The 23514-nt window shown below is 37.4% G+C and overlaps 3 protein-coding genes and 1 non-coding gene across 6 annotated transcripts in view; all 4 read right to left on the bottom strand.

The window, feature by feature from the left end:
- RAB3GAP2 (RAB3 GTPase activating non-catalytic protein subunit 2) overlaps positions 1 to 23514 on the bottom strand; it is a 97774-nt gene that overhangs the window by 35817 nt on the left and 38443 nt on the right. For all 3 annotated transcript variants that reach the window (XM_041723650.1, XM_041723652.1, XM_041723651.1), the window contains exons 7-17: positions 23163 to 23264; positions 18643 to 18742; positions 16687 to 16785; positions 7782 to 7930; positions 6847 to 6926; positions 6633 to 6722; positions 5191 to 5330; positions 3171 to 3387; positions 2461 to 2604; positions 2169 to 2251; positions 1767 to 1831 (exon numbers count right to left, since the gene is read on the bottom strand). In XM_041723650.1, the coding sequence (XP_041579584.1) occupies positions 1767 to 1831; positions 2169 to 2251; positions 2461 to 2604; positions 3171 to 3387; positions 5191 to 5330; positions 6633 to 6722; positions 6847 to 6926; positions 7782 to 7930; positions 16687 to 16785; positions 18643 to 18742; positions 23163 to 23264 (1269 nt within the window). The remainder of the gene's footprint in view (positions 1 to 1766; positions 1832 to 2168; positions 2252 to 2460; positions 2605 to 3170; positions 3388 to 5190; positions 5331 to 6632; positions 6723 to 6846; positions 6927 to 7781; positions 7931 to 16686; positions 16786 to 18642; positions 18743 to 23162; positions 23265 to 23514) is intronic.
- Positions 7949 to 11591, bottom strand: LOC121472355 (proteasome subunit alpha type-1-like). The gene has a single exon (XM_041723653.1). The coding sequence runs from the start codon at positions 10503 to 10505 to the stop codon at positions 9792 to 9794; it is 714 nt and encodes a 237-aa protein (XP_041579587.1). The 5' UTR covers positions 10506 to 11591; the 3' UTR covers positions 7949 to 9791.
- On the bottom strand, positions 14103 to 14234 carry LOC121472417. Its single transcript, XR_005982895.1, has one exon. It is a non-coding gene; the product is annotated as a small nucleolar RNA SNORA36 family (small nucleolar RNA).
- LOC121472357 (ATP synthase subunit f, mitochondrial-like) lies at positions 15477 to 15892 on the bottom strand. The gene has a single exon (XM_041723654.1). It carries the CDS (start codon positions 15852 to 15854, stop codon positions 15588 to 15590), a length of 267 nt encoding a protein of 88 aa, XP_041579588.1. The 5' UTR covers positions 15855 to 15892; the 3' UTR covers positions 15477 to 15587.

Below are 23514 nucleotides of genomic sequence, written 5' to 3'. Positions count from 1 at the left end.
ACAGAGACTTGAATGGCTTGGTCATTTAAATGTCTATTAGGGGTACCTAGGTGGCTCAGTCGTTGAGTGTCTGTCTGCCTTTGGCTCAGGTTGTGATCCTGGGGTCGTGGAATCAAGTCCCACATCAGGCTCCCCAGGGGGAACCTGCTTCTACCTCTACCTATGTCTCTGCCTCTCTGTGCCTCTCATGAATAAAGAAATAAAATCTTAAAAAAAAAAAAAAGTCTGACTATTGATTTCAGCTCAGGTCATGATCTCAAGGTTGTGAGATCAAGCCCTTCATCGGATTATGCACTGGGCATAGAGCCTGCTTAAGATCCTTTCCGTCTCCCTCTACCCCCACCCCCTCACCACCACCCGTCTCTTTAAAAAAAAAAAGTCACAGGGACTTGCCTGTTCTATAATAAAATAAAAAAGCACTTAAGAAAAATCACTGCAATATGAAAATAAAAGGGGATAAAAAAATCAGTATTTGCTGAATTCTCCCACATATCTATCATTATTCTAGTCGTTGTGGATTATGAAATGGACATATCTGGGGAGGTCCCTACTTGAAGGAGCTTAAAAGAGTTAAAAAGGAAAAAAATGGTGAGCTGTGATTCATATACCTGAATTAGAGAACAAGTAGTCATTAGCTCTCCAGTTCTGATTAGAAGTAGAGTAGGAGTTCAGAGGTATCCATGGGGATTGAAGGGTTATGTAAGAATTGATAGAGTTAAAACCTGAGCAGCATTATGAGGAGTTTGGAGAAGAAGGTAAGAGTGAAAGAAATCACAGTGAGTTATCATATTAGAACCACCAACCTGGCAAAAGGCAACAAGTCTGACAATACCATGGGACTCTGAGGCTGTGGAGCAATAGGCCCTCTTACACAGTATGAGTGGAAACATAAATTAGTGCAAGTATTTTGAGAAGCAATCTTTTCATCAACAAGTACAGCCAGAGAAGCTCTTCCCCTACAATTCCCCTCTTAGGCACAAACTCAAGAGAAGTTCTTGCATATGTGCACCCAGGGAAATAAAGATACGTGACATCTGACGTACAAGGACAATCACAGTATCATTGTAATAGCAAAAAACTGGAAACAACTTAAATGTCCACTGACAGGAGGAGTGAATAAAGTATAGTGGTAGACTCAGTGCACATCCACTGCAGCTACATGCATCAGCATAGAGGTCTCAAAGAAACATAATGTTGAAGGAATGAAGTCATAGAAGACATGGAGCATGACTCCATTTATATAAAGTTTTAAAAGGCAGAAAATGCATCAATGTCTGAAAGAAGCTATACAGAAATATAACTATAAAAAGCAAAAGAGAGAGAAACACAAAATTCTCAACACTTGTTACCTTAGGAATGAGAGAAGGGGCTTGAAAAGGTGTACTTAGAGCTCTTCAGAGTTCTTGGTAACATTCTATTTCTTAAGGTGGGTGGTCATACATGTGTTCGTTATTATTCTTTTGTCAGAATACATGTCATGTATAGATGTGTGTGTATGTTTAAAACATGGACACACGTGTATGGTAATGTTACTTCATTTTAAAAAAAAGAAGGAAAGGAAAGACAATGGGAACTTCTATACGTGAATATAAAAAGGATGCATGAATAAAAACAGGAAAAGAGGAGGTTAGCCTATCATGTTTGGAGGAAAAAAGGAAAATAAAGACTTTCTTTTTTTTTTTTTTTTTTTTTTTTTTTAAATAAAGACTTTCTTAAGAGAAATATGTCACAGCTACTCAGCAGGAACATTCACATATCATACATACTTGTTTCTTCGTTGCAGGATACTTAATATCAAGAATTAATTCCTTTATTTGTGTTTCAACCAAATCTACAAAGAAAAAATTAAAATTTTCACTTTTATTATAAAGTAAACTGTATTCTGAAAGAATAATGCACATATTTGTAACCATCAGCCTAAAAGACTCCTGGTTTCTCTCACATTATTGTTTAATTGTTACAAATTTTAATATCTCCCAGAGGGTATGCCTCATGTTTATAGAGCAATTCCAATAAAAAATATACATGATAATCTGCACCTCACCTTATCTCCAGGAATTAAAACAGCTGGCAAATGAACTGAAATATTTTGATTGCTGAGTGTAGAATACACTACAAATTTAGAAAATGACATAAGAGCATGTGTTATTTTTACAAAGGACACACACCGAGATTTGGAGATCTAGTTTTCAGCAGGGCTGCCAGTTTCTTCACGAGGTGCATGTCCTTGGCTCGTTCGCACTTCTTGTCACTAAAACAGAAAATACAACAAATTCTTATAGAATGTGAAATCGCTTTCCTTCTACGTCTGACACACTCCAACTCTCTGTTTTATATTCTTCCTACTTAACTTCAAAGATATCTGTCTACTGAGAAAACAAGGAACAAAACAGTAACTACAAAACAAATAGCAAAATAAGAGATGGAAAAGTCAGTGGAGGAACACTTCATGAATCTTACCTCAGGGCTAAATGGAAAGGAACATTTACTGTTTTCACACTTCCAGACACTGGATCAACAAGACAGATCTGGTAAGTCTGTGGCTGCCAACTCTGACTGGTAACGTTATTTAAGCCCATTATTTTATAGCCAGGATACAGAAGCCTGAGGAAATTACAAACCAATATGGTAAGAATATTAGAGAAAAAGGGGAAATGCCACAAGTGCTTTTACGATAGGTAGGGACCCCTGCGTTACTATCAATTCAGGAGCACTAATAAGAAAAATGAACACGACCTGGTATCAAAGAATAATAAAAATAGATCCTGACTGGTAAAGTTCTGCCTTGGTAAAATGTGCGAGGAAATGAAATGAGTCAGGCCTGTGTAGCAATGGCAAACACAGCCTTCACCCTCACTTAACATCGTCACCACAGGAATCTGAAGGAATCTCTCCTTTTGAGACGTGGAGACAGCCTGAGGAAGGGATGGGGACAAATGGCAGCACTCCAGGTAACTTTATTAAATTCAGTAGCATATCATGGCCTTTTCAGTAAGGCTTTGTTATTAAATCCTTAATCCTTAATTAGATAGCAGGCACTCTCAGGGAAAACCATAATAAAGAACGCTGCAATTCTCAAACAACCTGCAATCTAATAAGGAGCTTTAATAAAAACTTCAATCAAAGCATTCCTTTTTGTCACTAGGAAAACGCCAGGGTTTACAGCTTACCTGCAGTGCTTTCCCACGTTGAAAGCACCTACTCTAGGCCCCTGCTGCGTGCTCCACACTTCTAAGATTCCCCTTCTTGGTGCATAGATCACGAGGAACTGAGCCACTCGACTTGGACCCTGAGTATTTCCAAAGGGGGAAAAATCCGCCTTTTCTGGTACTCTTTCATGGAGGTCCTCCACGATTTGGATCCAACCGATCTGTGCATCTCGATATCCTTGGAGACCGAGGAAAAGGGAAGCTAATTAGTTTATCTAGGTTCAAGCGCAGCCTTCTGAAGCACTGTGGGATATTTCAGCAAGGGGTTTGAGAAAAGCTATAAAAGTACATTATCTTTTTATTATGAAATATCTTAAATAGGAAAGCAGTAATTATAATAAATATTGACTCAATCCCAAAGCCTTATTAAATCTTAGTACATTGTTATATTTGCTTCTGATCACTTTTTTCCTTAAAAAAAAAAAAATCATTATGGCTTTTTGAGTACCCTTCCTCTATCCCATTCCCTCCCCTCCTTCTCTTAAAAAAAAAAAAAAATCTAAAAAAAAAACCTCTCCCTTTAAAAAACCTGGGAGAGGTTATCAGGTTTGGATTTTAAATAAAAGTCCAATTAAAATATAAGAGAAAGAGATCAACTTGACTTCCTGCTTTTCAAATCCCTTGGTGCTATGCAGATGGGGAGAATATGGTACAAGGTGGTAGCAGGAAGCCCCAGCCTATGAGAGACAGATGCAGCTAACACAGTCTTCCAACTCAGTCTCTTCCACAGGCAACTGACTCCACTCTCTTCCAGGTGTGGGGAAAACAGCACTAGCTGCCAAAGGAAAAAGCAACAATGCCAGCAACAGGATCGCTACACTGGATCTGGACCCTGATATACCTATATCTTCTATATTCTGGAAAAGTCTTGCTGAGACCCACCCTTGATGTAATCTCAGAAGACAAACACCAAGGAGAAATGATGTATCTGCAGTGCTGAAATCTAGTTCTACAGACACCTAAACACACAACAGGCAACCACTGCAAGAATTCTCTGGCAAGAAGGTGATAAGGGTCTCAACCTGTCCAGGGTATCTTAATGTCCTCCAATCCATTATTCTTCACATTGCTGAACACAGAGTAGACTGCATCACAACTGTAATTTCTAATTAGTAATCTGTGCTGACATGTTACTATTCCAGATGATTCAAAAAAAATGCATTCTCCCTTCTTCCTTGGTCAAAAGAGATTTTATCTTTTTCAGGTTGACAGTGTGCCTAGACATTTTCAAGTCTCCCTCATAGCTGGGTATGACTTATATGACTAAGTCCTAGCTAATGCACTGCAGAAAAAGCTTGGCAAAAAATCATCTTCAAAGTGGACTGGCTCAGTTGGTAGTTCTTCTTCCTTTCTTCCTTCCTGGAATGCAGATAAGAAGGCTGGAGCTCCAGCAGCCATCTGAACCATAAAATAACCTTGAGTGGGTGGGGAGGTTCAAGAAGTGAAACTGGGTTCCTGAGGATATCATGGGCATATCATATTAATCGTGAACTTGGGTTTTTTATTAGCAGCTAACTACAACTCCTAACTGACATATTACCAAGAAATTTAAGTAAACTAACCCAAGCATACAGATATGGAAGTCAAGTCAGCAAAGATGGGTTTTGACATCTTTAGTTTGAAAGACTTAGCATTCTAGATTTGAAGAGAACGTGTGACTTAAGCATGACCTTGTGAAGTGGAATGAATTTAACAGGGGCAAGAAATTTGACAATGGGAATTTGACAATGACAGTAAGAACTGAAAAGTAAACAAGGAAGAGATTAAAAGTACCTATATAATTTGATCAGACTTAAGGGACAGATCAATTGGACTACTAGATCAAGTGTTACTAACATGAGTTCATGTTAAAAGGAAAAAAAAGACAGCATAAGCATAATGAATTAAGCAATGCTGTCCACTAGAAGCTGAAGGATAATACTGCTCAACTACTGGGGTAAAAAAAATAACTTTTTTTTTCTGGATTTTTATAAGAAAGTACCTTTCCACATGCGTATTGCAATTCCTCTAGCTACATCCAATAAAATCACTCTGCCAAAATCATCTGTTACTGCTGCCAGTGTGTTACATGGAGACAGACATATACTTTCACCATGGCGTCTAGAATCTGGAAGTCCAAATCTGATATTTAAAAGAAAATAAAAAGCTCAAATCAAATTCCAATCTCGAAAAAACTGACAGAATCATGAAATGCATTAACAAAATAGACCAAATTTATTTTTAATAAAAAATTGTAAGCCCTGCACGGATTACTGTTTATTAACTAATCACACCAGACATTTTGCAACACAAAATGCATTATAAAATAAAAATACCTAAATTTTATTTCAAAGATTTTCTATACAGATATCCATAATCTTTTATTTTTAGAGAATATCAAGTATAACTATCTTTTCTTGATTGTCATGTCATAGGAAATAGTGCCCTCACAACCAATTAAATTTTGGAATACTCTGCTGCCACACAGGCATCTTTTGTCTAAGTTCGATTTTCTAATCTCTTCTTTCTGAAAGATATCATATTCTTCTGACACCAATGTATCTGCCTAAAGAACTCCCCCTCTTCTAAATAATTTTCTCTCAACTGTTCTTGGTCTATAACCAATCTTACTAGAACCGTAAGATAAAAGTAGAGGTACGCAAAACAAGCAGGTGTGCTCACTTAGAGCAAGTCCCTGAGACAAAGTGCCCCGATATTATTACATCTATTTGGAGGCACAGAGCCATCTGGACTACTTCTTGATTCTTCAGTGAATTTAGAAAATGTGAGGTGTTCTAATATTTTAAAAAGATGAAAAAATCTTAGAGAATAATCTTCAATAAATTTTAATAGATCTCTTTGACAAACATCTACAATGGGGAGAGAATTGTTTCCCTTCATGATAGTATTCTCTATTAGGTAATAAAAATAATTTAAAAACAAAATCAAGCAAGAATCATGCCTTCTTGCCCCAAAGCCTGACGAATACACTATCCTACAGCACTACTGAAGTAAACAAAAAAGCACAACCCTGCATTCTAAAGACTGCTTGAAGGCATGGGAATCCTTGTTTTTATGTTTTTTTTTTAAAGAAATCACTACACATTTTTAAAGTTTATATAGCTTACTGACAAACGAAACTGAAAGAAAAAATCAGCTGTCACAAAACTAATTTTCTTGCAACCTAAGCTAAAGTTATAGGTGTTTGTTAAAAAAAAAAAAAAAAAAGCACACTCAGCACGTACATCTTTTGAGCCACCCACTATAGGACTGGGAGATAGCTGTGACCAAACTGGGGAAGACTCACTCTCCTCATGGACTTTATATTGTGATAGAAGCTCCTAAACCTCATAAGATCCAGTCAACTAAGCACACTGAAAGACTATAAATTTAACAGTACATTTTTTAAAATAAGAAAATCTGAGAAGAACACGACAGACTTGCCTTACAGCTAATGGGGTGGCTGGCTCCACCTTTGGTTTTTGCTTCTGCACTGCTTCCTCTTCGTGCTTGCTCTTCCAACCAAGCCAACCACTGAACAGAAAGAAAATTTAGAATAAAACCAATGCTTTCAGCATTTTACTGTGCAAATTACCAACACAGATGTTAAAACCGGGCAAGATACAGATAATTTTACAGGGAACTGTGGTAGGATTACCTGGCAGCATTAAATAAAGCAGAAGTGAGTTTACTTGCGACCGCCAGTGCCACATGAGACAGCAATGGTTGTGTGCTCCCCTGGAACATAGGACACGTGAAAGAGAAAACTGAATGGCTGACAAAGACATAAAACATACTTTCTAAACAGGGCTTACTTTTAAAAGTTTTGAAGAGCTGTAAAGTCTGGACTAGTAAAAATATTCAGCATCTTTCAGACCATACAATAAAATCTTTTTTTTAGGAGGCAGAGATACAATCAAGCGTTTTAACTCTACAGTAGGGAAATAAAATCACTAGTAAGCTATTTTGTCTTCAGGATTTCCCTCCTTTAATTGTAATTTAATTGAAAAAGTGTAAACTAGGATGTTAAGATGGCGTTATTCTGTCAAAGCCATAGACTTCCTATCTACACACAACTGGCTCTTGCCCTCTTTTTTTTTTTTTTTAACATGCCTTTTTATTAAAGTAAAGAGAAAGCTTAGACAATTCTGAGAAGGTGGGCTTTTTAAGCAAGAAATAAAAGACAAGCAAGTCCAGCACCTAACTGTCCCCTATTTTAGGAACCAATTTCCACCACATACATCAACTATACTTGGCCGCTTTACAATTCCTGATTACTCAAATCCCTGGTGGGCCGACATTCATAACCCTGAGTGGCCGATTATCACATCAATATTTAAAGACGAATCAACTATCCAAGAACCAGTCGTCTATTTCTTCAAAATAGAAGAATCTATTTTACACTGACTTTAGTACTTTCTCAGTTTACCTAAAAAATTTAGAAGGAAGTCAGCAGAGACTAATTTTAGCTTCAGTTGAAACACAGAAATGTAAGCTACTTAATCTTTCTAAAGCTAACTTGTAATATCCAATTTGCAGACAAGTTGAGAAACCAAGAGAGGTCTTACTCATGATCAGTGATGAAACTCTTACCTCCAAAGCATAGAAGAAGCCAGTAAATGGATTGGACCCAACGGTGATGTACTGAGACATGGCAGGTAGACTGTTTTTAATTGCTGCATTAAATCCACCTATGTTGGAGGCAGTCTTCATTTGGTCAAAAGGGGAGAGAGTCATAATACCTGTTTTAAAACAACAACAGCAACAACATGTGAACTGAACGCACTGAAATGGCATTGTCATTTTAGGTCATTAGATTTTTATATCAATTCCATTCAAAGATGCAAACTGCTTAGTTTAACAAATAAAAGTCACTTTTAAAATCTACAAAATCAATGTCATAAAATATTCATAAGATATTAAAGTGCTATCTATTTTTCTAAGCCATAAAATACTACAAAACAAAATTTAAATATTAATTTTTTAATGATACAAAACTCAAACAGTACAAAAAGTATACCGTCTGTAGATCTCCAGGTATTAATTGGTTCTTAGAGGCAACAACTGAAACAAGCTCTAATGCTGCTCTCCAGAGATGTTTTACATACATAAATGACAACATACCAAGTAAGCAGATGTGTGCCTTATTTTTTTATTTAATAAAATATCAAAGAAACATGCCTCATTCTTCTCAATAACTCAGAATATTCTACTATATGACCATACCATAATTGATTTGACCTACTGATGGATATTTAGGTTGTTTCCCATCTTTTGTCACTACAAATGATACTGCAATATATATCTTTGATATGTCTCTGCACACCTACATGTCTGTGTGGAAAACTCTTATAGACAGAAGTGTGGGCTCAAAGGGGATCACATTTTTTAAAACTTTATCAAATACTGTTATACTGGATTCCATAAAAGTGTTGCTAATTTACCAAATTTTGGTTTCCACCAAAAAGGTCAGAGAGCATCAGTGCTCCCATACCCCTATTAACACAGCAAACACAAACATTTTCAAACATTAACTTTGTAGTCCAGAAATCCCCAACCGTTTTCTAAGGGAGAGTTAACTTTTCATTTCCCAAAGACTCTAAAAGCAAAGCAGACACAGATCACATGCCTGTGTGGAGCAGCAGAGGAAAAACCAAGGTCATGTAAACTCACCAGGGAGGGTGGTAGGGAGAAAAAGACAGGGGGAAATAAGCTTAGAGATCTAGGGAGTAAAGATGTACTGCTAAGATTCCAACCTATGTGGACTCAGGCACACATACCGTAACCAAGTACTCATCTGGGATGTGAAGATACCCAGTTGGGAAGTGCTAAACTCAAATACACCATAGAATGGAAGATGAGTTATTCTAATTTCCATATACAGGTGTTGCCTCTACTTTGCCTGCAAATGGTCAAAAAACATATTGTACCTGAAGAAGAGTCCTGGGAAAGGAAATACTGTCAAGGAATTCATGAGCAAACTATTAGCTGGATTTAGGAATTAAAGTGATCAAGTAACTTGTAGAAGTTGGACTATTCTGAAAGATCAGAGTGCGTGGCTCACGCTCATAAATGAATTCATAATTCAACATAAAAAATATTTTCACTACATGATAAAAATCTGTACAAGTTTGGTCTGAGTCTACCAGAATGAAATCAAAGGGTGAATTGTGTGGCACATAAATTGAAATTTAAGTTTTATTTATTTATTTTTTTTGGCAGGTGAAACAATTTTTATTTCACAGTTGTCTTTAAAACCACAAAGACATTATGTTCTTCATATAAAAACATTAGTACAGATAACTATACTTTCTAGAAAATGATTATATAGACCCTCTCAAAGAAAAATGCAGACCATTATACGGTTCAGACAAGTTACTTGGGAAAAACACATCTGGACCGATTCCTAAAACATACCAGAAGACCACGCTGCATCTTTTGGTTCAAAGTATAGATTACTGTCATCAGTAAGGGCTTCTGCATTCTTACATATTTGATAATACACATATAGACTGGTTTGTGACTTAATGCTCCATTGGTTCATCAGCCTTTTCTGCAGGTTCATCAGCAGGTTGAGCAGGCTGTGCCTTTCTCTGTGGTCTTTCAAGACCTTCCAGGAACCGGAGATACATCATCGTCATCATCATAAATCGTAAACTCCAAGTCTTTACCAACAATTCCAATGGAAACATTCTTTGTAGTTAGGTCCTGTTCTGCAGGAAGTGTCTCTCGTAAGGCACGCAGACCATGTTTAACCAGTTCATTCAAATTGCACTCCACAAACCCAGACATATGTCTCTCCAAGTAAGTACGAGCTGATTGAGAACGGACTCCAATGGACATGGCTCTACAGTCAAAATAGTTGGCAGATGGACAGGTTTGGAAAATGTGAGGGCCCATATCATCATAACCAGCGATAAGCAGTCCAACACCATATGGTCTCCGGCCATACCGTTGTGTTGGTATCTGGTATCTATTTCCAATTAGAGATACAAGACGAGACACAGGAAGAGGTCTGTCAAATACAAATCTGGAATCCAAACACTCCTGGCGCATAAAATTACATAACAGTCTAGCATCAGCAGTAAGTCCCGCAACTGAGATACCAATATGGTTATCAACATGGAGAATTTTCTTTTGATAAGCTGCAAGCTCTGACTGTGCTCTCTTCAATGCAACCAACACTGCATGGGTTTTTGATTTCAGACCAATTGTGGCTGAACCTTGTTTGCCAGCTTCCATTGCATATTCAATTTGATGAATCCTGCCCTGAGGGCTCCAAACAGTGACGTCATTGCCATACTGGTTGCGAAACATGGTTCCGGCACAGGTCCCGCTGCCGAAATTTGTTTTAAAATAACTTCCTCATGTTCCCACACACTACAGGTGGGAGTATAAATTGCTTTAAGCTACCCAGAGGACAATTTCCTGATACATATCAAAAATTTTAAGTGAGTTTAGTCTAATTTATTCTGAAGAGGTGATGGCTGATCAGTTCTTTCCATCCTCACCATTACTATCTTCCCCTTCCCACAATTCCAGTCATCTACTTTCAGTGCCAGGCACACCTAGATCCTGTTGTCAACTGTACAACCTCTGAAACCTTGATTTCAAGCATAGCACTTTTTGACAACCAACTCTTGGCTTTCCATCCTACTTAGTAAGCCCTATAATAATTTCACCATATCATCAAGAGTTTCAATTCACTAACTCTACTATTTTTTCACTACTGAGTAACTTCTGCATTCATTCCCCTTATCTGGCTTAGATTTGTGTTGCATCATAATCATTCTCTTGCAGACACCTACAACTGCTCTGTGTGTCTCTCTCTCACACACTCAACTGGCGAAATCCTAATCTGGATGAACTAAACTTTCTGCATCCTCCACTGTTTACAGCAGAACAGCTGACCATTGCCAGAAAAAAAACAATGCACCTGGGTTTCAAAGTAAGGCTCACAGACAAATGGACATCTAAGACCAGCCCCAAATCCTACTGTCCTCCTCGACCCTTACCCCGATGCCTCCATGCCACTCATTTTCCACAGTCTACATCTTACTGACGACATCCTGGTGGTATAGAGAGCTGTCCTGCTGTCTATACTGCGGCATAAGGGGTGGAATCTAGAGGACCTGAGTAACTAATCTTAGCATTATATTTCATTGATTTAAGGTAAATGAAGATACAGTTAATTGAAAGCCCCTCTTTCTCCCTTCATATTTTTCCAATATACACATATTTCAATTTTTTATTAAATTCGCATTTACTGTTTTCATTAAGAATGATGTAAATATTACTCACTGCTGAGACATGCTGCCTACTGTAATAACATTTCCTTAGATGTGAGTTTTTTTTGTATATCCTGAACATCTGAGGCCTTTCCACACTTTGAAACACCTTAGTATAAATATTAATATAATTTATAATATAAATTATAATTTATAGTTAAAAATACATATTAAAATATAGTACTTTTAAATTCTAATTTTATTTTATTTTATTTTTTAATTTTTATTTATTTATGATAGTCACAGAGAGAGAGAGAGAGAGAGAGAGAGAGAGGCAGAGACATAGGCAGAGGGAGAAGCAGGCTCCATGCACCGGGAGCCCGATGTGGAATTCGATCCCGGGTCTCCAGGATCGCGCCCTGGGCCAAAGGCAGGCGCCAAACCGCTGCGCCACCCGGGGTTCCCCTAAATTCTAATTTTAAATATAATTTATTAAACATTAAACCACTATTAAAATTAAGAATTAAATATTACCATTATTATAACATGAATACTAATTTAAATCTTAAATAAATTTCCATGAAGTCAAACTCATTGGATAATTTTCTAGGTCTATTATAGTGGCTCCAGAAGACATCTTTGACAAAATAATATTTGAGCAGAGGCTTGAATGAAGTGAGAAAGCCATGTGGCTAGCTGGGTAAAATTTTCCAGGCAGAAGGAGCAACAATTACAAATGTTCTCAAGTGGAAGAATGCTTGATGTGTCTAAGGGAAAACAAAGAGTTAACATGGTGGAACACATGGAGGGGATACTAAAGAAGATAAAGGTAAAAGATGTACTATAAAGCAGGCAATGTCAAGCCTGGTATGCCTCTGTAAAACCTTTGGATTTTATCAGGAATAAGACAGGAAGGCGTTATAAATAATATTTTGTGCAGAAGAGTGACAAAAACATGACTTACATTTCAAAAAGAATATTAGCTGCTAACTGGTGAACAGATTTTAGGGAGGGAAGAAAGGAAGCAGAAAGACCAGTTAGAATGTTTTTTTCCTCAACAGTTCAGACAAGACACAATGGTAGCTAAGACCACAGCACTAACAATGATGGAGATGAGCAGCGGCCACATAGTGTCTACTGCGCAGAAAGAGACAAATGGGAGTTTGGATGAAAAACATGAGAAAAAGAGAGGTCAAGAGTGACTCAGAGTCTTTTGGTGTGAACAAAAGAAGAGATGATACGGAAGAAAAAAGAAGGAAAAAATTTGGGGAGGAAATGGAGAATTCTTTTTGGATATGTTAAGTTTAGATAGCAAGGTGGACAAATTTCGTAGGAGCTAGAAAAGGAGCATGAATTTTAAGGAAGAGGTGAAGACTGGATATAAAAATGGAGATGCTGTGATTCAGTTTCCTGTTCTTGTGTTTCTAATTTTTGAAAGTAGGGGTGGAAATATTTCTCCTTTGACCTACTCCAATCTAGCCTTCATTCTTACTGGCATCAAAAATTTTAAGTGTGTTTAGTCTAATTTATTCTGGTCCACCTAAAGTGCTCATATCAGATTCAATGCAGTGCTCTGTGTTGTCAAATTCAAAGGACCTTCTCCTTTTCCTGAATTCTATAAAGCATTCCAAATTTTCATCAATAATCTAGACTTCTCTAAACTTCAAACACATATGTCTGCCTACTTGACACCTCCCTTTGAATGTGTAATTGTGTCACAAGTTAACCTGTTAAAATAACATAACTCTGATCTGTCCCTCTCAAAGCCTCTTCCTTCTCCTTATTCTTATTTTTGTAAAGTCTGATCATGCACTCATAAGAAATCCTTAAAATAAAATTAAAAAAGCAAGAAATCCTTGAATCTTTCTTTTCTGTCATTTCTCATAACCATCCTTTTCCAATTGCAAAATGTATCTTAATTCTGTCTACCCCCCCTCCTACTCTACTGGCTTCCACCATAGGCAAAGTTGTCATTCTCCCCTAGTACAACAAGCTCCTTGTCTCCCTGCCTTTACTAAAAAGTAAAAAGTAAAATAAAAATTTTACAAGCCTCTCTCTAAGCAGCAGGTCAGCAGGATAATTTTAAATATCCCATACCTAGACTCATCAATGACATCCACTATAGTTAAAATAGAATCCAAACTCCTTGCCTTACATGATCTGACCCCAGTCTACATCTCTAACCTTGTTCCACTGACCCTTACTCTTTACAATCAAGTCATATGGACCTTCTTCCTGTTTCTCTGGACTTTGAGGCCCCACAGGCCTTTGTTTTTGCTGTTTCCCCTGACCAGAATGTTCTTCCTACACCTCTTCAAATAGCTGGCTCCTTCTCACCCATCACATGTTACTTCCCTGGAGAAACCTTTCTTCACCAGTCTACCTGATGTGCCCTCTCTCTTTACTCTCCATCAAAACCCTCTGCTTATTTTCTTTGTGACACATACCAACATTTGGATATTACCAAATTATTCATTTGGTTTAATTATTTATTGTGTGTCTCCCTATCACCAGAATGTAAGCTCCATCAGGGCAGGGTCCTGTCTGCCTTTTATTTCTAGCTCCAATATTAATTAGCACCAAAGACATAATAAGTATTCACTGCTTTGTTGAATGAATTCATTAAAACTTTACATAAAGATGTACATGCATAATAAAGTCCATTTTATCTTTTTTAAAAAAATCATTTTGTAGGCTAGGAGATAAATGAATAGAATAATATTTTTTATCCAATCATTTTTCCTAGCCCATTTCAATGTTCCAAAGTTCAATTAACAGAACAGGGAAGCCACCCTGAACTGAACTCAACACTTTGGAATTTTGTGCAAAAAGAGTAAAGATGAACTGTCTACCAGTAAAGCGCTTACTGTAGAGTATTCCACAGGAGAACTATGCAACAATAAACAAAGAGATCTGGGTATCAGGTATGTTCTGTCCAACCCTGCAGATTCGTACTCTTTCCTTTTCTCCCCACCCACTCCCAGGGGCCAGTGTTGAAGATTATGTTGACCTCCACTTGGATTCCGACAATGGGAAGCCTCATCAGAAGATCAAAGACAGAAAGGAAATTGAAGGCAGGATACCTATTTTCTGTGACATTTGAGCAAAAGCCAACCTGCTCTTAAGATGCGATTCTACTCATCATCTCCAAGTTCTGGAACCACACCAGGCCCTCACCTCGTCTGGCAAGGAGTGGTTAACAGTGGGCTGCTAAGAAGCCCTGACATGCTGTACTATCCTTTATGGTTCTCCTACACCACATCTTTCTAAATAGTTTCTCTATAAATAAAATGTGTTTCAATTGTCCTATTTCAAGGGTGCCATCTGTCTTCTATTAGGATCCTGATAAAAATGTGTATTTAGCAAAACTGATTGAAAGCCTCTTTCCGATTAATTAGAAAAGGGCTATAATATAGCTGGTATGATATTATCCTATTTGTGAAAACCCATTACCATATAACCATATCTATATTATAAATGCATTTCACACACAAGTCTGTAAGATGTTTACCAAATACCAATGGTATTTCTGAATGGTAGGGTTAAGGGGATATTTTTTCTTTTTCTCTTTATATATTTATGTGTATTTGAATTTTTTTAACAAGCATATATTGATAAACAGAAAAAACAATTTTTAAAAAATATTTCCTTCTCTACCCCCCATTTCTACTACCTTAATTCAGAAACTGATTGCTTCTTACCAAGATAATTACAACTTCCTTACTGTGCCTAGTTTCTAGTCTTGACCTCTACAGTATAACCTCTAAAAAACTTCCACGAAAGTGATTTTTCTAACAGGCTAAGTGATAATACCATCCTCTTGCTCAGAATTCTTCAATGGCTCTCAATGTTGCTAGAAGAAAAATCTAAATTCCTCCACATAGTATATAGGCCCTTCAAACTCTGATTCCTATTTACATGTGTGCTAGCTGGTTGTCCTTAGTACCCATTAGTTTTACAGCACGTGATGCACTTTCACCCCCAAGCCCACATACATGTTGGCTCAAATGCCACCTCTGTGCTCGTTCTCCCGATCAAGTTCTTTTTTTTTTTTTTTAACCAGTCAACTTTTATTGGATATTAATTGTGAATTAAGCAATGGAAGGATTCAAGGATGCCAGGCAAAAGTCATGGTCAGGAATGCCAAATGTGCCTCCACACTGGGCCCTCTTCAGTGGTACTTGTGTAGCCGTTCATGTTTGAGCTCCTTGTAAGAACGACAGTAGCTGAAAAGCACATAAGCAGCCAGCACCATAGAAATCCCAGCAACGCCCCCTTTCTTCACATTGATATACTTGTTGTAATACCGGTAGTAACCTCTTTGAAATGCTCCAGCAATGCCCTTAGGGGTTAAATCCCGCATCAGTATCCAGCCTGGCAGCTCTCCTAGTTTCACCTCCATGAGCTTCTTTTCCTTCACTGGTACGGGCGACGCCATCTTGGAGTCCTGGGTGTCCGCTCTGCCTCCTGATCAAGTTCTACTCTTTCTTCCGATTTCAGACTGAAGTCAGCCTCCTGGTTCCCTACATCGCTCAGTGCTAGGGGCTTCTCTTCTGCTCTCACTCCAGCTAGTCCACTTGTTGACTACTGCTATAGTACTGCAATTATTTTCACATATGTCTTCCAACTAAACTCGCGCTTCCTTGATGAGACCATTCTTTTCCTTTCTACGTTCCCAATCCCCAACAGAGTGAGTCTTCAAAGATGCTTACAAGGAGAGATACATTTTTATCTATATTCTGCTGGTCTAAAAGTTACATTTTTTTAAAAGATTTTATTTATTGGACAGAGAGAGAGAGAGCACACAAGCAGGGAAAGCACAGAAAGAGGGAGAAGCAGGCTCCCCACTAAGCAGGGTGCCTGATGTGGGGTTCTATCCCAGGACCCCAGGATCATGACCTGAGCAGAAGGCAGAAGCTTAACTGAGCCACCGAGGCATCCTAAAAGGTTATATTTTTAGAAGATTGAGCTATATGGTAATTAATTACATGGATTAAACATATCTGCAAAAAAAAAATTAAGTCAAATAATGAAAGACTTAAAACTGTTCAATATTGCTCCTGAAGACATAATTATTAAAACTGTTACCACTTCTTAAACACATACACCTATGATAATCCATAAGTCTGGAGTAACTTCCAAGTATCTCACTACAAGTGATGCATTTTTCTTTTCACATAAGAATAAATGTACATTTCTAACAAATGAGACACATTGATTAAAAAGCAGAAGTAGTAAATTCCATAAAAATGTGAACTAGTAATGCTTACCTATGCTAGCATGATCAATAATAGTGTCAATATCTTGGAGACCCCATTTCTTATAAGCTAATGGTGGGGGTTGAATATTCTCATTGCCCGATGCTGCAGCTGTTAAAGAAAAAAAAAATCAAACTTAACTATAATGAAGTTTTATAAAAAGCCATTAAAACTGTAATAACTTCATTTTTCACTCTAAAATTTAAATGATAATAGTGAGGCAAGACAATATAAACAAGGCTAAAGTGAACTTTATTCATGCCAAGACAATACATGAAAAATGCAAATATTAAGGGTGAGTTGACTGCCACAAAGATTTTGGAACATTCATGTAATTAGAGAAGGCTGTTATAAACCCTAGACTATTACTAAAATTTAAGGTGAATTCAAACTGAAATTGGTGACAAATAAGCAATTTCTTCCCCTTGAGAAAGACAGTGGATAAAATCTGGGAATAGCTACCAGTGCCTTAACTTGGGAAAAACTAAAAACCTGATGATACACATGGCAGGAGTGCATATATATAGCAAGGTCTCTAAGGCAAGTAACCAAGGCCAGCCTTGATAGAAAGATATGTTAACAGCAAAAGCATCACCAGAAAGAATTAATAAAAGGCCCCTCACTGTCCAGTATTTCTTCCTAGTGAGTAATGAAAGAAAAAGCAATATTACACCTCTTGCCACAGGTTCAGGCACAAGATCCTATTTATCAGCAAATTTACTGTTTATTTGCACACAACAACTTCTTGGCTATGCAATCAGAATTCTTTTTAGAGCAACTTACGATAAGAGGGCACTAAATGGCTTACTTACTTCCAAGGAGACAAAATGGCTTTATGGTCTTAAACATAAAAGTAAACAGGAATTCAAAAATAATAAAAATTAAATGGCTGACAATACCAATAATAATCATCTATTTCTAGTTTATTTCATTGACTGAATTCTTACTTGCAGAAAACTATCAGTCTCTTTAGGCAATATATTAGCAATAACTACTTTAAATGACCTCAAGATAATGATGCTTATTGCGGCTAAATTTAAATAATTTAAAAGATTATGAAAGTTAGTATAAAAATTCAAACAAGTTCTGACCTAGTAGAAAAGCATATACTATTAAAAACCCACATAACCCAAACTTCAGGATTTTACCAATCACATCAATCTGCAAACTAAACAAATTTTGTCTTAGGTCCATTAAGGCCCCTCTACCAAACCCAGAAGAAAAGGAGGAAGTCTGCACTAGTACTGCTATTTTCACTGGGTTTAATTAAGGCTTTTCTAAAATTGGGATCTTGATAGTGTGTTCTTCTCTGGCAGCATTTTTGCTTCTTTGTGGTACATAAAATACTAGTGTGTCTACAAATAATGGCATCTTGAATTTGATAAAATACAACTCCATTCTGTGTCTTCTTTCAAAGAATGTAAACTCTGAGTAGTAAGAGTGAGAGCTCTTCATTATCTCTGTACTTTTTACCCCTAAGTCTAGAAATAATGTGGTTGCCCACACACACAATAGTTGCCTATTGTTCAGGCCTCTAGTCCATTCAGAAGCATTCCAGGTTAGCAAACAAAGCTTGTGTTGACTCCCTGTTGAGTCCTGCCTACCAGGAAGAAAACCTTCCCCTGCACAAAGTGGTACCCTTCAACTTCATGAGGATGAAAGCAATGCAGAATCACATGATTCTAGTAGACCAGCCCGAGAGCTGCTGATCTAGTGAGAAATTTGATACCATGGGTAGACGGAATGCAATCCCTCACCCCAATACGTAGAAAGTGTAGATTTTCAATCCTTGCCTTTACTTACTCAGCAATCTATCCAACAGTACACCCCCATTTCTATAGTAGCAGGAAGTTTTTTCCATAAATCTAGTACGGAGGTCTTTTTTAATGTAGAGCACATGTTTAATTCTCTAAGTAAGTTAAATTAAGTAAGATGTTAGAAGTTAGATACATCTCGTCAAACAATTACCTTTTGCTACCTGATTTCGACAAGCACGAAGAGATTGAAAAAGGCTAAATCCATCAATAGTCACAATGGCAGCCGGATATAAGATACTCAACTCTTCATTCTATTCAAGAAATAAGAAAGAAGAAACTAATACGTTTTCATCATTCCCAAATAATCTTATCTACTTTTGTATTAGAGGTGAATGTCAAGATTAATGAAAAATAGAAGATATTATGAAAATATTAATGAAAAATAGAAATAACTGTCAATCACCCAGCATATAAAACATTACCAAACAGAGAAAAAGTAAAAATAAATGCAAAATTAATTTCAGGATGCCTTTTGGCTAAGCACTTAAAATTCTTCTCAAACATAAACCTTCTTTTTTTTTTTAAAGATTTATTTATTTATTCATGAGAGACACACACACAGAGAGAGATAGAAGCAGAGACATAGGCAGAGGGAGAAGCAGGCTCCAATGCAGGAAGCCCAATGTGGGACTTGATCCCGGAACTCCGGGATCACGTTCTGAGCCAGAGGCAGACACTAACCGCTGAGCCACACAGGCATCCCAAACATGAGCCTTCTTACACATAACATATAATGCTTTCAGGACAGGTGGTGAGATTAACAAAAAAGTAGAAGTTTCATAAAAATTAAATATAGTCATTGTGCAAATACAAACAATATATTAAAGTATATAGTAGAATGTGTTATTACTCAATGTGTCAATGATATTTTTCCATTTAAGTGAGCAATCATTTTTTGTTGTGGCTATGCAGCACTGCATCATATGTTCCAAAACACAGTGAACCAGTGATAGACATTTAGTTTGGGAGACAAAGCAGATCAAGCCACTCTCCTGAGCCTCTCCCATAGCTTCTAACTGCACTTACAATAAAGTCTGGCCTCTTTATCCAGGCCTGCAAGATGGGGCACCCATCTCTAACACCATCTCACCTCTCCCTCCCTTGCCCCTTGAATGAACAAAGGCCATCATCACCTCAGAGCTCTGAACTTGCCTAGACCTTACTTCCCAGATCATCACCGGCCTAACTCTTCTGATTATTCAGTTCTCAGCTCAAATATAGTTCTACCCAGAGGCTGCTCGCAAGCCTCTAACTCAGACAGCACTTCCACCCTTCTGCCTCATTACTATCTCATCCACACGATTACTTCCTTCCTACTATCTATTAGACACTGGAACCATCTTAGTATCTCTAGTTGTCTATTTCTGGTTTCCACCCCCCACCCCCCATGAAATGAGAAATCCCTGGGTGTCTGGTTCCCCAAGGAATTCTCTGTGGTTGGAACTGGGCTGGGCACATAATAGGCAGTAACTAAATATTTATGAATGAATTAATACATTTTCATTATTATAAATATCACTGCAATAAACATTTTCCTGTGCATATCTTCTCACACTGCTGTAAATTTCTTCAACTGGGTCTCTGGGTCAGAATGTTCTCAATTTTCACCCATATTATTAACTGCCCTCAAGAAAGTACCTGCCAGTTTACACTTCCACCAACAATACACAAGAGTGCTTGCTTTTCCATATTGTCATTAACAGTTTCATTGTCAATATGAAAGGTGAAAAACTATCCAAATGTAGTTGCTGCTAGTTCTCAGGTTATTATTTACGTTCAAAATTTTATCATATTCTTTTTGACCAATTATATATCTTCTTGTAAGAACTGCCTTACCCTTTTTCCTACTAGACCAATAGGCTGTTTCTGTTTTTAAAAGAGATTTGTGGGCCAGAAGGAATAGGAGCCAGGGGAAAGGAGCTGGCAAGGGTGCTGACATAACAGGGTCACAAAGCTAAGCTTGTATGGCCCAATGACCGTGACAGCAAGGAGAGAGCCTCCTTATTGGTTTGGAGGAGCTAATCACCAGCAAGTCAATTATCTCCAAAACCAGACAGTCCTCCTGAAGAATGAAGATACTAATACAGACACCAATGGTCCAAAAGCTGTAAAAATTATGCTAGATGATGGAGATGTTTGTGCAGAAGACACAGGAGTTTCTCTGACATTCCAGACACATTCCATTTGGAATCTTCTCCTGCAATGACCTGCTGTCACTTCTACTATACTCAATGCCCCCAGAATTGAATCAGAAGAAATCTGCTCTGTGTTCTTTCAGATTTGGAAGTATAATGAAGAAGATGCAAATATATACTTTTGATATATAAACTTATGCATCAGATCAAAAGATGCATATGTAGAATACAGAGTAAAAACAAAGACTTCTGTCTTCATGTTCAGTAAAAATTATTTTTCAACTAATACATTTTCTTGACTCATGAACAGCGAGTATTTATTTATTTATTTATTTATTTATTTATTTTTAAATTTTTTATTTATTTATGATAGTCACAGAGAGAGAGAGAGAGAGGCAGAGACACAGGCAGAGGGAGAAGCAGGCTCCATGCACCGGGAGCCTGATGTGGGATTCGATCCCGGGTCTCCAGGATCGCGCCCTGGGCCAAAGGCAGGCGCCAAACCGCTGCGCCACCCAGGGATCCCGAACAGCGAGTATTTAAATGTGATCTTTTTCCCACTGGCTTTAAAAAAAGAAAAAAGAAAAAAAAAAGAGTAGTATAGACATAACTAAGCTTATAGGGTTTAAAGAACCTTCACTATCCAGAGAATTAATAGAAAACAGCTCTTGAGAAGTATCTTCAATGAACAGATTATCTTCTTAGATTTCCAAGAGCTCCTTCTTCATTTCCTTCAGTGGTTTTATTTCTCCTATCTTCTGATGGTGATTATTATTAAGATTTAAGTTTTCAGTCTTCAAGTTTTATTTTCCTATATCCTTTACTTGGGAGAACTTATTCATTATCTAGGACTTCAACCAACTTCCTCAATCTAGTCTTTGTGCCTGTGTAGGAATTCTGTATCATTACAGCCATACTGGTACTTTCTTTTTATTTCCTACCATCACCTCAAATTCAACATGTCCAAAACCAAATTTAACAACTCTAATTCACTGCCAAAGCAGTTCTCTCTTCCAACTTCGGAAGTGTCAATGGCACTCTTTGGCATGGGTATCTTAAGAGTCAACTCACCTTCCTCACCACTATTCCACATCTCTATACAATAACCAAGTCCTGTCAACTGTTCCTGTAAAATGATTTTTGGACTGGCCCTCTCTCTTTCTCCACACAGCCATTATAGAGTCTGGTCCCAACACTGCATGTCTGATATAGATAACTTCAAAAAATCAGATAACTAGCCTCCTTGAGTCCAGACTCTCAAAACTCCAATTCCTCCTGAAGAAAGAGTCCTTCAATATCCCTTTGATACATCACTTCCTTCTCATAAATCTTTAGTTGCTCAGCTCATCTCCTAAATCAATTCTGATTTTTTACTCAGTTTTCAAATTTATGGAAATGTAGCCACTTTGCCTATTCAACAGTTTCTCACTACTTACTGACCTAAGTTTCTCTGTTATTTCATACACAGTCCTACATTTGAATCCCCCTTTATATTTCTCCTGGTTACCTAAAATACTTTCCCCTCTTTTCCTATCAACTAATTAGATTCTATAACCATTATTTGCAGCTTAATTCAAATCTCACCTCCTCAATGAAAGTTTCTTTTACTGTCCTCATTCTAATTGAGCTCCTCTTTCTCCAAACTTATTCAGAATCTATTTCAGGCCATGTAAGATAGCAATTTACTAGGTATTGCTCTGTATTACTGATTAATGCACTCAAAGGTATTAATAGGAATTAGTCTAGTCTCTCTTACTAGATTAAGTTTCTTCTACAGCTCCAGTCCCCATAGCTCCAGGCCATCTCTCATACAATTTAAGTCCACATAGGTACTCAACACATGCATCTGTTTACCTGAAACCTTTTGGAAACAGGACAGCAAAAAGAAAGAAGGCATATATTTACAGAGATTTGATGGTATATACTGTGAGCCAAAGAAGAGCATATTAGTTTACATGGCTCCACAATTTTTTTTTTTTTTTTTGACTGTGAGACTATCAAACTCTCACACAGCACTTGCAAAGTGAAAGCCGTACATTTGGAGAGCCTTAGATACAAAACTGTATCATTTTCCACCCAAATCTTCAGTGAATCAATTTTCCACTATTAACAAAAATTTCACCCCCTTTCTGAGAAACAGATAAATACAATGTAGTAGTACTAGTAGTATTAAAAATAGAGTCAGAATTTTTTTCTTTTTTGTGTATAATTCTGATACCTAAATCCAAATAAAAAAACATATACCACATTTGTGCCTTAAGTTACTATCAAATTCCAAAAATAAGAAACTCTTTTGGGCTTCTGACTAAAGTGTTTTATTGTATTGTAGAACAAAATGTATGATATTTCATTAAATAAGTAAAAGCAAGCCTGGGATTCTTTACTCAGTTGTAAACAGGTTATATCTCTGGAATATGACAACACAGCTAACTAACTATGCCCCAAGACAAAGACAGCTTTAAGTTTCCCAATAAAGAGAGAAAACACTACCTCAAAGTAAAGCCACTATTACTCGGAACACAATCTTTTACACTACCTGTTCGGTCACGCCAGGATGTCGTGGGATTTCATAGGTTCTGCATTTCAACTGTAGCACCAGCTCTTCATTCAAAAGTTGTGCAAGCAAGAGCACACCATTCTAGGGAGGGAGCACAGAGAAGAGCCTTGCTTGTTTTCTTATTTCTTACCAAAAGACCTGAACAAGCATGGCCAGGTAAAGACTGTCATTTCCCAACAGTTTTCCATGGATATTAGGTACTCTCTCTCAGAAGAATACAGCTCCTTTTCTCTAGAGCTTCTACCAGAACTCTCCACCACAACCTTTCCCCGTCCCTGCTTCCACCCCATGAAGCAGCAACTACACATTTCCAAGCACCAGGTAATGTAAT

This window comes from Vulpes lagopus, chromosome 11 (assembly GCF_018345385.1).
Source record: "Vulpes lagopus strain Blue_001 chromosome 11, ASM1834538v1, whole genome shotgun sequence".
In the NCBI taxonomy this organism is placed as follows: Eukaryota; Metazoa; Chordata; class Mammalia; order Carnivora; family Canidae; genus Vulpes; species Vulpes lagopus.
The sequence above is the reverse complement of the archived record's forward strand: the minus strand, read 5'-3'. Positions and strand labels throughout refer to the sequence as shown.